Source organism: Trichomycterus rosablanca, chromosome 6 (genome assembly GCF_030014385.1).
Source record: "Trichomycterus rosablanca isolate fTriRos1 chromosome 6, fTriRos1.hap1, whole genome shotgun sequence".
NCBI lineage: Eukaryota > Metazoa > Chordata > Actinopteri > Siluriformes > Trichomycteridae > Trichomycterus > Trichomycterus rosablanca.
Genome location: NC_085993.1, coordinates 27,027,556 through 27,041,389, shown reverse-complemented (window position 1 = coordinate 27,041,389; position 13,834 = coordinate 27,027,556). Strand labels below are relative to the sequence as shown.

Here is a 13,834-nt window from a genome sequence, read left to right as displayed (position 1 = left end):
TCACGGCAGAATTAAATGTGCACCTCAACTCTCCTGTTTCCACCAGAACTGTCCGTCAAAAGCTCCACAGGGTCAATATACACGGCCGGGCTGCTATAGCCAAACCTTTGGTCACTCGTGCCAATGCCAAACGTCGGTTTCAATGGTGCAAGGAGCGCAAATCTTGGGCTGTGGACAATGTGAAACATGTATTGTTCTCTGATGAGTCCACCTTTACTGTTTTCCCCACATCCGGGAGAGTTACGGTGTGGAGAAGCCCCAAAGAAGCGTACCACCCAGACTGTTGCATGCCCAGAGTGAAGCATGGGGGTGGATCAGTGATGGTTTGGGCTGCCATATCATGGCATTCCCTTGGCCCAATACTTGCGCTAGATGGGCGCGTCACTGCCAAGGACTACCGAACCATTCTGGAGGACCATGTGCATCCAATGGCGGTGCCGTGTATCAGGACGACAATGCACCAATACACACAGCAAGACTGGTGAAAGATTGGTTTGATGAACATGAAAGTGAAGTTGAACATCTCCCATGGCCTGCACAGTCACCAGATCTAAATATTATTGAGCCACTTTGGGGTGTTTTGGAGAAGCGAGTCAGGAAACGTTTTCCTCCACCAGCATCACGTAGTGACCTGGCCACTATCCTGCAAGAAGAATGGCTTAAAATCCCTCTGACCACTGTGCAGGACTTGTATATGTCATTTCCAAGACGAATTGACGCTGTATTGGCCGCAAAAGGAGGCCCTACACCATACTAATAAATTATTGTGGTCTAAAACCAGGTGTTTCAGTTATTTTGTCCAACCCCTGTACAAGTCCTGCACAGTGGTCAGAGGGATTTTAAGCCATTCTTCTTGCAGGATAGTGGCCAGGTCACTACGTGATGCTGGTGGAGGAAAACGTTTCCTGACTCGCTTCTCCAAAACACCCCAAAGTGGCTCAATAATATTTAGATCTGGTGACTGTGCAGGCCATGGGAGATGTTCAACTTCACTTTCATGTTCATCAAACCAATCTTTCACCAGTCTTGCTGTGTGTATTGGTGCATTGTCATCCTGATACACGGCACCGCCATTGGATGCACATGGTCCTCCAGAATGGTTCGGTAGTCCTTGGCAGTGACGCGCCCATCTAGCACAAGTATTGGGCCAAGGGAATGCCATGATATGGCAGCCCAAACCATCACTGATCCACCCCCGTGCTTCACTCTGGGCATGCAACAGTCTGGGTGGTACGCTTCTTTGGGGCTTCTCCACACCGTAACTCTCCCGGATGTGGGGAAAACAGTAAAGGTGGACTCATCAGAGAACAATACATGTTTCACATTGTCCACAGCCCAAGATTTGCACTCCTTGCACCATTGAAACCGACGTTTGGCATTGGCACGAGTGATCAAAGGTTTGGCTATAGCAGCCCGGCCGTGTATATTGACCCTGTGGAGCTCCCGACGGACAGTTCTGGTGGAAACAGGAGAGTTGAGGTGCACATTTAATTCTGCCGTGATTTGGGCAGCCGTGGTTTTATGTTTTTTGGATACAATCCGGGTTAGCACCCGAACATCCCTTTCAGACAGCTTCCTCTTGCGTCCACAGTTAATCCTGTTGGATGTGGTTTGTCCTTCTTGGTGGTATGCTGACATTACCCTGGATACCGTGGCTCTTGATACATCACAAAGACTTGCTGTCTTGGTCACAGATGCGCCAGCAAGACGTGCACCAACAATTTGTCCTCTTTTGAACTCTGGTATGTCACCCATAATGTTGTGTGCATTGCAATATTTTGAGCAAAACTGTGCTCTTACCCTGCTAATTGAACCTTCACACTCTGCTCTTACTGGTGCAATGTGCAATTAATGAAGATTGGCCACCAGACTGGTCCAATTTAGCCATGAAACCTCCCACACTAAAATGACAGGTGTTTCAGTTTTTTTGTCCAACCCCATGTATATATATATATATATATATATATATATATATATATATATATATATATATATATATATATATATATATACAGTGTATCACAAAAGTGAGTACACCCCTCACATTTCTGCAAATATTTTATTATATCTTTTCATGGGACAACACTATAGAAATAAAACTTGGATATAACTTAGAGTAGTCAGTGTACAACTTGTATAGCAGTGTAGATTTACTGTCTTCTGAAAATAACTCAACACACAGCCATTAATGTCTAAATGGCTGGCAACATAAGTGAGTACACCCCACAGTGAACATGTCCAAATTGTGCCCAAAGTGTCAATATTTTGTGTGACCACCATTATTATCCAGCACTGCCTTAACCCTCCTGGGCATGGAATTCACCAGAGCTGCACAGGTTGCTACTGGAATCCTCTTCCACTCCTCCATGATGACATCACGGAGCTGGTGGATGTTAGACACCTTGAACTCCTCCACCTTCCACTTGAGGATGCGCCACAGGTGCTCAATTGGGTTTAGTCCATCACCTTTACCTTCAGCTTCCTCAGCAAGGCAGTTGTCATCTTGGAGGTTGTGTTTGGGGTCGTTATCCTGTTGGAAAACTGCCATGAGGCCCAGTTTCCGAAGGGAGGGGATCATGCTCTGTTTCAGAATGTCACAGTACATGTTGGAATTCATGTTTCCCTCAATGAACTGCAGCTCCCCAGTGCCAGCAACACTCATGCAGCCCAAGACCATGATGCTACCACCACCATGCTTGACTGTAGGCATAATACAGTTGTCTTGGTACTTCTCACCAGGGCGCCGCCACACATGCTGGACACCATCTGAGCCAAACAAGTTTATCTTGGTCTCGTCAGACCACAGGGCATTCCAGTAATCCATGTTCTTGGACTGCTTGTCTTCAGCAAACTGTTTGCTGGCTTTCTTGTAGCGTCAGCTTCCTTCTGGGATGACGACCATGCAGACCGAGTTGATGCAGTGTGCGGCGTATGGTCTGAGCACTGACAGGCTGACCTCCCACGTCTTTAACCTCTGCAGCAATGCTGGCAACACTCATGTGTCTATTTTTTAAAGCCAACCTCTGGATATGACGCCGAACACGTGGACTCAACTTCTTTGGTCGACCCTGGCGAAGCCTGTTCCGAGTGGAACCTGTCCTGGAAAACCGCTGTATGACCTTGGCCACCATGCTGTAGCTCAGTTTCAGGGTGTTAGCAATCTTCTAATAGCCCAGGCCATCTTTGTGGAGAGCAACAATTCTATTTCTCACATCCTCAGAGAGTTCTTTGCCATGAGGTGCCATGTTGAATATCCAGTGGCCAGTATGAGAGAATTGTACCCAAAACACCAAATTTAACAGCCCTGCTCCCCATTTACACCTGGGACCTTGACACATGACACCAGGGAGGGACAACGACACCTTTGGGCACAATTTGGACATGTTCACTGTGGGGTGTACTCACTTATGTTGCCAGCTATTTAGACATTAATGGCTGTGTGTTGAGTTATTTTCAGAAGACAGTAAATCTACACTGCTATACAAGTTGTACACTGACTACTCTAAGTTATATCCAAGTTTCATGTCTATAGTGTTGTCCCATGAAAAGATATAATGAAATATTTGCAGAAATGTGAGGGGTGTACTCACTTTTGTGATACACTGTATATATATATATATATATATATATATATATATACAGGGGTTGGACAAAATAACTGAAACACCTGTTGAATTGAAAAACAAAGACTTACAAAGACTTAAACAGTCTATAATTTTTATGGAAGGTTTATTTTAACAGAGAGAGACAGAATATCAACAAACAAATCCAGAAACAAAACATTAATAAAAGTTATAAATTAATTTGTATTTAATTAAGGGAAATAAGTATTTGATCCCCTACCAACCAGCAAGAATTCTGACCCCCACAGAGAAATGATTCAGAGAAAGCTTGGGAGAATGTGTGAATTGCACAAAAGGCACACAAATTAGTCCTGTCCCTGTACAAAAGACTCCTGTCACAGAATCAGTTTCTTCCGTTTAAATCTCTCGACCACCATGGGCAAGACCAAAGAGCTATCAAAGGACGTCAGGGACAAGATTGTAGACCTGCACAAGGCTGGAATGGGCTACAAGACCATCAGCAAGAAGCTTGGTGAGACAGAGACCACTGTTGGTGCGATAATTCGAAAATGGAAGAAATACAAGATCACAGTCAATCGCCCTCGCTCTGGAGCTCCATGCAAGATCTCACCTCGTGGGGTAAGAATGATTCTGAGAAAGGTGAGGTCAGCCCAGAATTACACGGGAGGATCTTGTCAATGATCTCAAGGGAGCTGGGAGCAGAGAAATGCTGGATATGACCCCAAGAACACCATCCCCACTGGGCATTTCTCTGCCTCCAAACACGGCGAGTGGAGTTGATGCCAAAGAGCTCAATTTTGGTCTCATCTGACCATATCACATTCTCCCAAGCTTTCTCTGAATCATTCAGGTGTTCATTGGCAAACTTCAGACGGGCCTGTACATGAGCCTTCTTGAGCAAAGGGACTTTGCGGGCACTGCAGGATCTCAATCCATTACGGCGAAGTGTGTTACTAATGGTTTTCTTGGTGACTGTGATCCCAGCTCCCTTGAGATCATTGACAAGCTCCTCCCGTGTAATTCTGGGCTGACCTCACCTTTCTCAGAATCATTCTTACCCCACGAGGTGAGATCTTGCATTGAGCTCCAGAGCGAGGGCGATTGACTGTGATCTTGTATTTCTTCCATTTTCGAATTATCGCACCAACAGTGGTCTCTTTCTCACCAAGCGTCTTGCTGATGGTCTTGTAGCCCATTCCAGTCTTGTGCAGGTCTACAATCTTGTCCCTGACGTCCTTTGATAGCTCTTTGGTCTTGCCCATGGTGGTCGAGAGATTTGAACGGAAGAAACTGATTCTGTTACAGGTGTCTTTTATACAGGGAAAGGACTAATTTGTGTGCCTCATGGGCACATAACCGGTCTGTGGGGGTCAGAATTATTGCTGGTTGGTAGGGGATCAAATACTTATTTCCCTTAATTAAATACAAATAAATTCATAACTTTTATTTAATGTTTTTTTTTTTCTGGATTTTTTGTTGATATTCTGTCTCTCTCTGTTAAAATAAACCTCCCATAAAAATTATAGACTGTTCAAGTCTTTGTAAGGGGGTAAACTTACAAAATCAGCAGGGATCAAATACTTATTTTCCTCACTGTATATACAGGGGTTGGACAAAATAACTGAAACACCTGGTTTTAGACCACAATAATTTATTAGTATGGTGTAGGGCCTCCTTTTGCAGCCAATACAGCGTCAATTAGTCTTGGAAATGACATATACAAGTCCTGCACAGTGGTCAGAGGAATTTTAAGCCATTCTTCTTGCAGGATAGTGGCCAGGTCACTACGTGATGCTGGTGGAGGAAAACGTTTCCTGACTCGCTTCTCCAAAACACCCCAAAGTGGCTCAATAATATTTAGATCTGGTGACTGTGCAGGCCATGGGAGATGTTCAACTTCACTTTCATGTTCATCAAACCAATCTTTCACCAGTCTTGCTGTGTGTATTGGTGCATTGTCATCCTGATACACGGCACCGCCATTGGATGCACATGGTCCTCCAGAATGGTTCGGTAGTCCTTGGCAGTGACGCGCCCATCTAGCACAAGTATTGGGCCAAGGGAATGCCATGATATGGCAGCCCAAACCATCACTGATCCACCCCCGTGCTTCACTCTGGGCATGCAACAGTCTGGGTGGTACGCTTCTTTGGGGCTTCTCCACACCGTAACTCTCCCGGATGTGGGGAAAACAGTAAAGGTGGACTCATCAGAGAACAATACATGTTTCACATTGTCCACAGCCCAAGATTTGCACTCCTTGCACCATTGAAACCGACGTTTGGCATTGGCACGAGTGATCAAAGGTTTGGCTATAGCAGCCCGGCCGTGTATATTGACCCTGTGGAGCTCCCGACGGACAGTTCTGGTGGAAACAGGAGAGTTGAGGTGCACATTTAATTCTGCCGTGATTTGGGCAGCCGTGGTTTTATGTTTTTTGGATACAATCCGGGTTAGCACCCGAACATCCCTTTCAGACAGCTTCCTCTTGCGTCCACAGTTAATCCTGTTGGATGTGGTTTGTCCTTCTTGGTGGTATGCTGACATTACCCTGGATACCGTGGCTCTTGATACATCACAAAGACTTGCTGTCTTGGTCACAGATGCCCAAGCAAGACGTGCACCAACAATTTATCCTCTTTTGAACTCTGGTATGTCACCCATAATGTTGTGTGCATTGCAATATTTTGAGCAAAACTGTGCTCTTACCCTGCTAATTGAACCTTCACACTCTGCTCTTACTGGTGCAATGTGCAATTAATGAAGATTGGCCACCAGACTGGTCCAATTTAGCCATGAAACCTCCCACACTAAAATGACAGGTGTTTCAGTTATTTTGTCCAACCCCTGTATATACATACATATATATATATATATATATATATATATATATATATATATATATATATACACACACACACTACTGTGCAAAAGTTTTAGGCACATGGAAAAAGTAAGAATGTTTTTTTTAACAAAAAATCTAAATCAAATCGATATTTGGTGTGACCCCAGTTTCTACACCCCAGTTCCTATGTTTTCTTGCATAGTTGAGCCACTTGACTTTGTTTCCACAGTGAAGTTATGCATTTTTGACTGCAATTCTTCCATGAAGACCACTTCTGGCCAGACCTCTCCAAACAGTAGGTGGGTGTACCTGGGTCCCACTGGTTTCAGATCTGAGCTGATGGCACTGCTAGACATCTTCCGAAGGAAGTAAGCATGATGTGTCTTTCATCTGTTGCATTAAGTTTCCTTGGCCGATCACTGTGTCTACAGTCATAAACGTTGCCGTTTCTTTGTGCTTCTTCAAAAAAACTTGTACAGCACATCTTGAAACCAAAGTCTGCTTTGAAATCATTGCCTGTGAGAGACCTTGCTTATACAGTATAACTACTTTGTGTTTTGTTGCTTTGTCTTGCCTCGGTGAATGATCTGTGACATAAAACTATCTTCCACAACCTAACTTTCAATCTACATGTGAAAATTATGTTTATTACCTCTTGTTTGGTATAACTGAAAATCATACACCTGACTATAATCCTACAAAATCCCTGACATTGTGCCTAGTGTACCTAGAAGAACTGATGCTGTTTTGAAGCAAAGGATGGTCACACCAAATATTGATTTGATTTAGATTTCTCTTTTGGTCATCCATTTCGTATTTTGTTAATTGACAGGAATAAAATATTACCACTTCTATTTTTGAACGCATTCGTACAGCATTACTTCCACACCTGCCATAAACCTTTCCACAGCACTTTGTATATAAGTCTAAAAGAAACTTTTGGGGTGTATAAGTTGCTGGAATAGTACTAGTGCACTCTTGTTTCAAATGTGTAAAATATTTGCTATATGGTCAAAAGTATGTAGCCATCTGACAATGAACTTGTTGGACATCTACTTCCTAAACCATATATATGGAGTTGCTTTTCCCCTTTACGGTTATAACAGCCTTCACATTTCTGGAAGACCTTTGCACAAGGTCTATGTTAAACCTCTTCGCTGTCCTCGGCCTGTATACAGGCCCAAAAATGAACAAGAATTTATATCTGTAAGTTTTTCATCGTCAACATATTCCTTGCTGGTAAAAATGGTACCTTTTGATAGCTTAAAATCTCTACTTTTTAGCAACGTAGACACTGGGCGTATTTTGTTTATAAGTTATCCTAAAAACACAAAAATTTTTAGGTCTGATAAATTCTGACAGAATTACAGTGTTTATATTTTGTATTATTATAAAGCTGTACTTTATTAATATTGACAATATTTATACCAAACAAACCAGCACAATCTCACGATCACATTTCTGCTGTTCATTTTACTTCAAACCAGAAAAGCAGCTTACCTTATCTTATTTTCTTCAAACTGAGACCAAATTTATATCCATTAGCGGTTCCATTAGAGATAAAATCCACTTTTTTATAAATGTTTTCCTTTATGGTGGCCATCTTGGATTTTTCCAAACTATTTTCAGAACATAAACATCATATTCACGCGCTAAAAGGATAAAATCGCGCCTCAGAAATATGAACTAATGACGTACTTTACTAAAACTGGTAATTTGGTAGCTATCCCGTCACTTACACCTTTACAGCCAATGAAGAGACAGTTTTTCATTACCAGATCATGTAAGTGATGCCCATTGGAGAAATTCAAAAAATATTAGCATATCTTGCTTTGGATTGGAGGAACAACTAAAATCCCGCCTAATCTATGTATTTGGAAGCTCTGGTTGGTGTAAAAAGCTGTTTATCAGCGACTGAATCTTTGAAAGGATCCATTGAATAGTTTACGCACGACTCCATAATGAAACAGAGTGAGGAAAACGAATGAATCTTTACCATAGATAAGAGCAGAGCTCCCTGATTCGATTTCAATGAACAATTCATTTGAAAAGAGTTGATTTGGTCGCAAGCCAGTCAGTGATACAATGATGCGTTTTTACAGACTGCTGTGAAGGAATGGGGGAGGGGTGCATTTCATGTGCGTTAACAGAGTGTGGGAGAGTTTTAGAGCCAAAAACGCACAAATGTTCTAAATAATGACTTTGTAAAGTACAAAAAATTTATCTTACACATTTTGTCTGCAGTATAATCTGTTTCTTTTGAGTTGGAAAGCTTTGGAGACATGTGGAGACCAACGAGGCCTTCTTTTACTCCAACTTCAATAACTCCAGAACAGAATTGGGATGGTGATTGTAAACAACATTTGCCACATGAATAAAGTGTTGCTAATGGTTTTGCAGACCTGCATTACTACTTACACTCACTGAAACTTTGGATAAAAAAAAAATTTTTTTTAAAGCGCCTATATTTTTGGGGTTTTTTATCATCATTTGAGCATGGTTAAATATCATCATGGCATTTAGCTGTTTTTTTCTGATACTTTAAGGGGTTTTATATAACATTAAAGTATAAATTCTGTGTTATCTTATAAACTTTCTGAATGAAAAGCTTTAGAAACTAGGTATGTCCTTCAGGCGGAAAATGCACAAAAATAAGCTGGACAGCCAAGGGGATAAGCACAGTGGCACATCAATGCTGAAACAAAAAAAGGACCATCCCCAAACTGTTACCACAAAGTTGTATTCATAATATTTATTCTTGATAATTCATATGCTTGTTAGCAATAAGTGTGACGAGCACCTGTACTCTCTAATACTAAATATGCTGTGCTTCATGCACTGTGAGACTTGGTTAATACAGCCACTTACTATCACGTTTCACATGATACGCAGGAATACAAAAACATTTTCTGCTGGCAGTGCAACTGAACAGCAAACTTAAAAACAACACTAACAGTAGAGTGTAGGGTGTTTATCCCTGTATACTGTAGTTTTGTATGAAATGCATTTTAGTTTAAGACAAGAAAGCTCTGACAGGGATCGTCATTTGGAGACGTGAAATAATAAAAAAAGAAAAACAAGTTAATAAAGCTTTATTGCTTTGTTCAAACAGTGCAAAAAAATAATTAAAGAGCTACAAAGCCGCAATAAGCACTTTCAAGAAACTTGATATCTAAAATGCAAAACCGTTCTCAATTTCCCAGCTTAGTCGTTGCCATGCCATATTTTCTTCACAATGCCATAATTTAAATGTAAAGCAGAATCCAACTATTTAAGGCTTACTGAAAGTAAGAATCAGTTTCTCTTCACAATGTCTGTGCTTTGTTTTTAACTGTCATCTAACTAGTTTCTCTCAAGGTCAAAATGAGATTCAATCAGATTAAACTTAAAGCACATAAGCAAAAAAGTAAATCTGCACAGCAGCAAGGTCAAGGTGGTACCTCACTCCATTGTAAACAATACCGCAATTGGTACAAAAGCATTTTTGTCACATATTATGTGGATACAGCCCTAGTCCCTCTTGTACAAAAAAGTGGAACACGTCACATACCCAACAAAACCAGAGTTTTTCTCTTGAAGGCTGGCAACTTCACAACTTCCTCATATGTGACGAGGTCTAGTTGGTCAAACACTGCAGGAAAATGAAAAAAAAAAGTGAGATGAATTTCCCTAAAGCAGTATAAAAAACGAGAATGAGTGACATTAGTGATCAAAAGAAAATCCTGCTCTATGTGAAATGCTTATGCGCTTACTTATGGGTGGAACTCAGTGACGAACAGCATAAATTAAATATTAGAATTCATGCCTGTAGTAAATAAACCTTATCATTAGGGTGTTTTTTATTGCGCACAAAAAACAAGAACTGACCCAAACTGAAATAAGTGAAAATAGATCATCTTCTAAGTGTGTATGTCATCTACATCAAATACAGTGTATCACAAAAGTGAGTACACCCCTCACATTTCTGCAAATATTTCATTATATCTTTTCATGGGACAACACTATAGACATGAAACTTGGATATAACTTAGAGTAGTCAGTGTACAGCTTGTATAGCAGTGTAGATTTACTGTCTTCTGAAAATAACTCAATACACAGCCATTAATGTCTAAATAGCTGGCAACATAAGTGAGTACACCCCACAGTGAACATGTCCAAATTGTGCCCAAATGTGTCGTTGTCCCTCCCTGGTGTCATGTGTCAAGGTCCCAGGTGTAAATGGGGAGCAGGGCTGTTAAATTTGGTGTTTTGGGTACAATTCTCTCATACTGGCCACTGGATATTCAACATGGCACCTCATGGCAAAGAACTCTCTGAGGATGTGAGAAATAGAATTGTTACTCTCCACAAAGATGGCCTGGGCTATAAGAAGATTGCTAACACCCTGAAACTGAGCTACAGCATGGTGGCCAAGGTCATACAGCGGTTTTCCAGGACAGGTTCCACTCGGAACAGGCTTCGCCAGGGTCGACCAAAGAAGTTGAGTCCACGTGTTCGGCGTCATATCCAGAGGTTGGCTTTAAAAAATAGACACATGAGTGCTGCCAGCATTGCTGCAGAGGTTGAAGACGTGGGAGGTCAGCCTGTCAGTGCTCAGACCATACGCCGCACACTGCATCAACTCGGTCTGCATGGTCGTCATCCCAGAAGGAAGCTGACGCACAAGAAAGCCCGCAAACAGTTTGCTGAAGACAAGCAGTCCAAGAACATGGATTACTGGAATGCCCTGTGGTGTGACGAGACCAAGATAAACTTGTTTGGCTCAGATGGTGTCCAGCATGTGTGGCGGCGCCCTGGTGAGAAGTACCAAGACAACTGTATCTTGCCTACAGTCAAGCATGGTGGTGGTAGCATCATGGTCTTGGGCTGCATGAGTGTTGCTGGCACTGGGGAGCTGCAGTTCATTGAGGGAAACATGAATTCCAACATGTACTGTGACATTCTGAAACAGAGCATGATCCCCTCCCTTCGAAAACTGGGCCTCATGGCAGTTTTCCAACAGGATAACGACCCCAAACACAACCTCCAAGATGACAACTGCCTTGCTGAGGAAGCTGAAGGTAAAGGTGATGGACTAAACCCAATTGAGCACCTGTGGCGCATCCTCAAGTGGAAAGTGGAGGAGTTCAAGGTGTCTAACATCCACCAGCTCCGTGATGTCATAATGGAGGAATGGAAGAGGATTCCAGTAGCAACCTGTGCAGCTCTGGTGAATTCCATGCCCAGGAGGGTTAAGGCAGTGCTGGATAATAATGGTGGTCACACAAAATATTGACACTTTGGGCACAATTTGGACATGTTCACCGTGGGGTGTACTCACTTATGTTGCCAGCCATTTAGACATTAATGGCTGTGTGTTGAGTTATTTTCAGAAGACAGTAAATCTACACTGCTATACAAGTTGTACACTGACTACATTAACTTATATCCAAGTTTTAGTTCTATAGTGTTGTCCCATTAAAAGATATAATAAAATATTTGCAGAAATGTGAGGGGTGTACTCACTTTTGTGATACACTGTACATTTCTTATTAATATTTACTCACACTTCATGGTCTGCGAAACAATAAACTATTTCTGGCCCTGCCTCTGAATATTAATGGTCCCAATGGTGCCAAACCATGTGCCTTTTGGTACTTCAAATGGAACCTTTGTTACTGGACCAGGGGCCAATGTAAGTGTCCTAATTCTTTTTTTTTTTTCTTTCCCCTTTTCTCCCACTTTTTAGTGCATCCAATTTCTGACCATCAATCATCCTCTCACTAATGCTGGTCCCCGCTCCTGATTGGGGAGGATGAGGCTGCTCCACGCCCCCTCCGACACGTGCACAGCAATCGAACATCTTATCACCTACACTTGACGAGTGCAGTGCAGTACAGCGCTGTATACGGAGAGCCACACCCTCTACCGCACTCCTTTCCCATCTCCTTGCAGGCGCCACCAACCAGCCAGCAGAGGTCGTAATTGCACTAGTCTGAGAGAGAGTCCCCATCCGGCTTAATCCCGCCCCTATCTGAACAACAGGTCAATCGGCAGGCAGAGCAGAGATTCGATACGATGTATTCGAGATCTCAGCTCTGGTGAACAGTGTGTGCTTTTACCGCTGCGCCACCTGAGCGGCAGTGTCCTAATTCTAAATGCAGTGGAACAGGCTCCAACATATCCTGCATGCCCACAGTAATGCACTTGAACAGCAGAAAGTAAATGAAAATTAAAGCTGAACTTAATAAAAGATCAACAGCATTGTAGATCTTGTTCACTGTTTGTTGCAAAAAGTAACATTAGAACAGCAAAGACAAAATACAAGGATAATTAGGGACTAACAAACATGGCCTTGTCTTATTTTCTAAGACACAATTTGTTGACAACTTCTTACTTGCTAAAACTGCATAACATTTTTATTAGGTTAAAGTACATATAAAAAAGCAAACAAAAAAATGTTGTTAGTTATACTTACATGCAAGAAGGCCATTAAGAAGAGACAGCATGAAAAAGGACAAGGAGGGAAATCAAAGGAATCAAGTTTGTTTAAACAGAAATCATAACTGTGCTGAGGTAGAAACAGTACCTGGTTTAGTTGCAGGCACAAATAAAACACACACAACACACAGCTAGAGAGGATGACACATGCTCAGCACAAGTTAAAAGACACGGTCATAAAGCCATGCGGTTTTAGTCAAATTAAAAATGATTCCCAACAAAGCAAAGTAGCTTTAGTTCTGCTGTATTTATTTAACAAATGTATAGACCCATAATGTTATCAGCTCATAAATGTAATCGTGAAGATCAAAGTGCTGCCAACTATCATTACAAACCCCCTTTGGGACATTGTGTAAGATGCAGTAAAAAGAACAATATGTGATTTGTACATTTTCTCTATTTTTTTTTTATTACCAAAATACAAACAAAAGATTAATGATATTTTCACTGATTAAATTAATTGTAATTTGTAAACAGACATCTAGAATTTGATGCTTGCAACACACTCCAAAATTTGGAACAAAGGCAAAATAAGAATGAAAAGTTTATAGAATATTAAAGTTAAACGTTCCACGATTAGCACATGAACTGGTTACTGGTGAGAAAAACATGGTATAAAAGATGGTATAAGTCTTTACAAGCAATAATGTAATAAATTAGTTTTCACCATTCACTATTCATAATATTGTGGAAAGATTCAGGGACTCTGGAGGGATCTCGGTCAGTGCAGGACAAAGCCTGAAGTGTTTAGACTTCGACATCTTGGACATTTTGACTAACCGATTGCGAACTGAATTGCCGTAGGACTGCTAGGACCACCTCATAGTGCAGATTAACCAGTAAATGTAAGGCACTTGAATGCTACATGAATGACAAATGGTAAATCGCTAGACACAAACCATAAAGTTTGAATTACACAGCAAAT

At 41.6% G+C, this 13,834-nt stretch overlaps 1 protein-coding gene across 5 annotated transcripts in view; it reads right to left on the bottom strand.

Annotated features, from left to right (window-relative positions):
• Positions 1 to 13,834, bottom strand: part of caskb (calcium/calmodulin-dependent serine protein kinase b) — a 110,063-nt gene that overhangs the window by 11,328 nt on the left and 84,901 nt on the right. For 3 of the 5 annotated variants that reach the window (XM_062997620.1, XM_062997623.1, XM_062997622.1), the window contains one exon: positions 9,980 to 10,060. In XM_062997620.1, the coding sequence (XP_062853690.1) occupies positions 9,980 to 10,060 (81 nt within the window). The remainder of the gene's footprint in view (positions 1 to 9,979; positions 10,061 to 13,834) is intronic. The other 2 variants (XM_062997621.1, XM_062997624.1) reach the window with 1 other exon arrangement.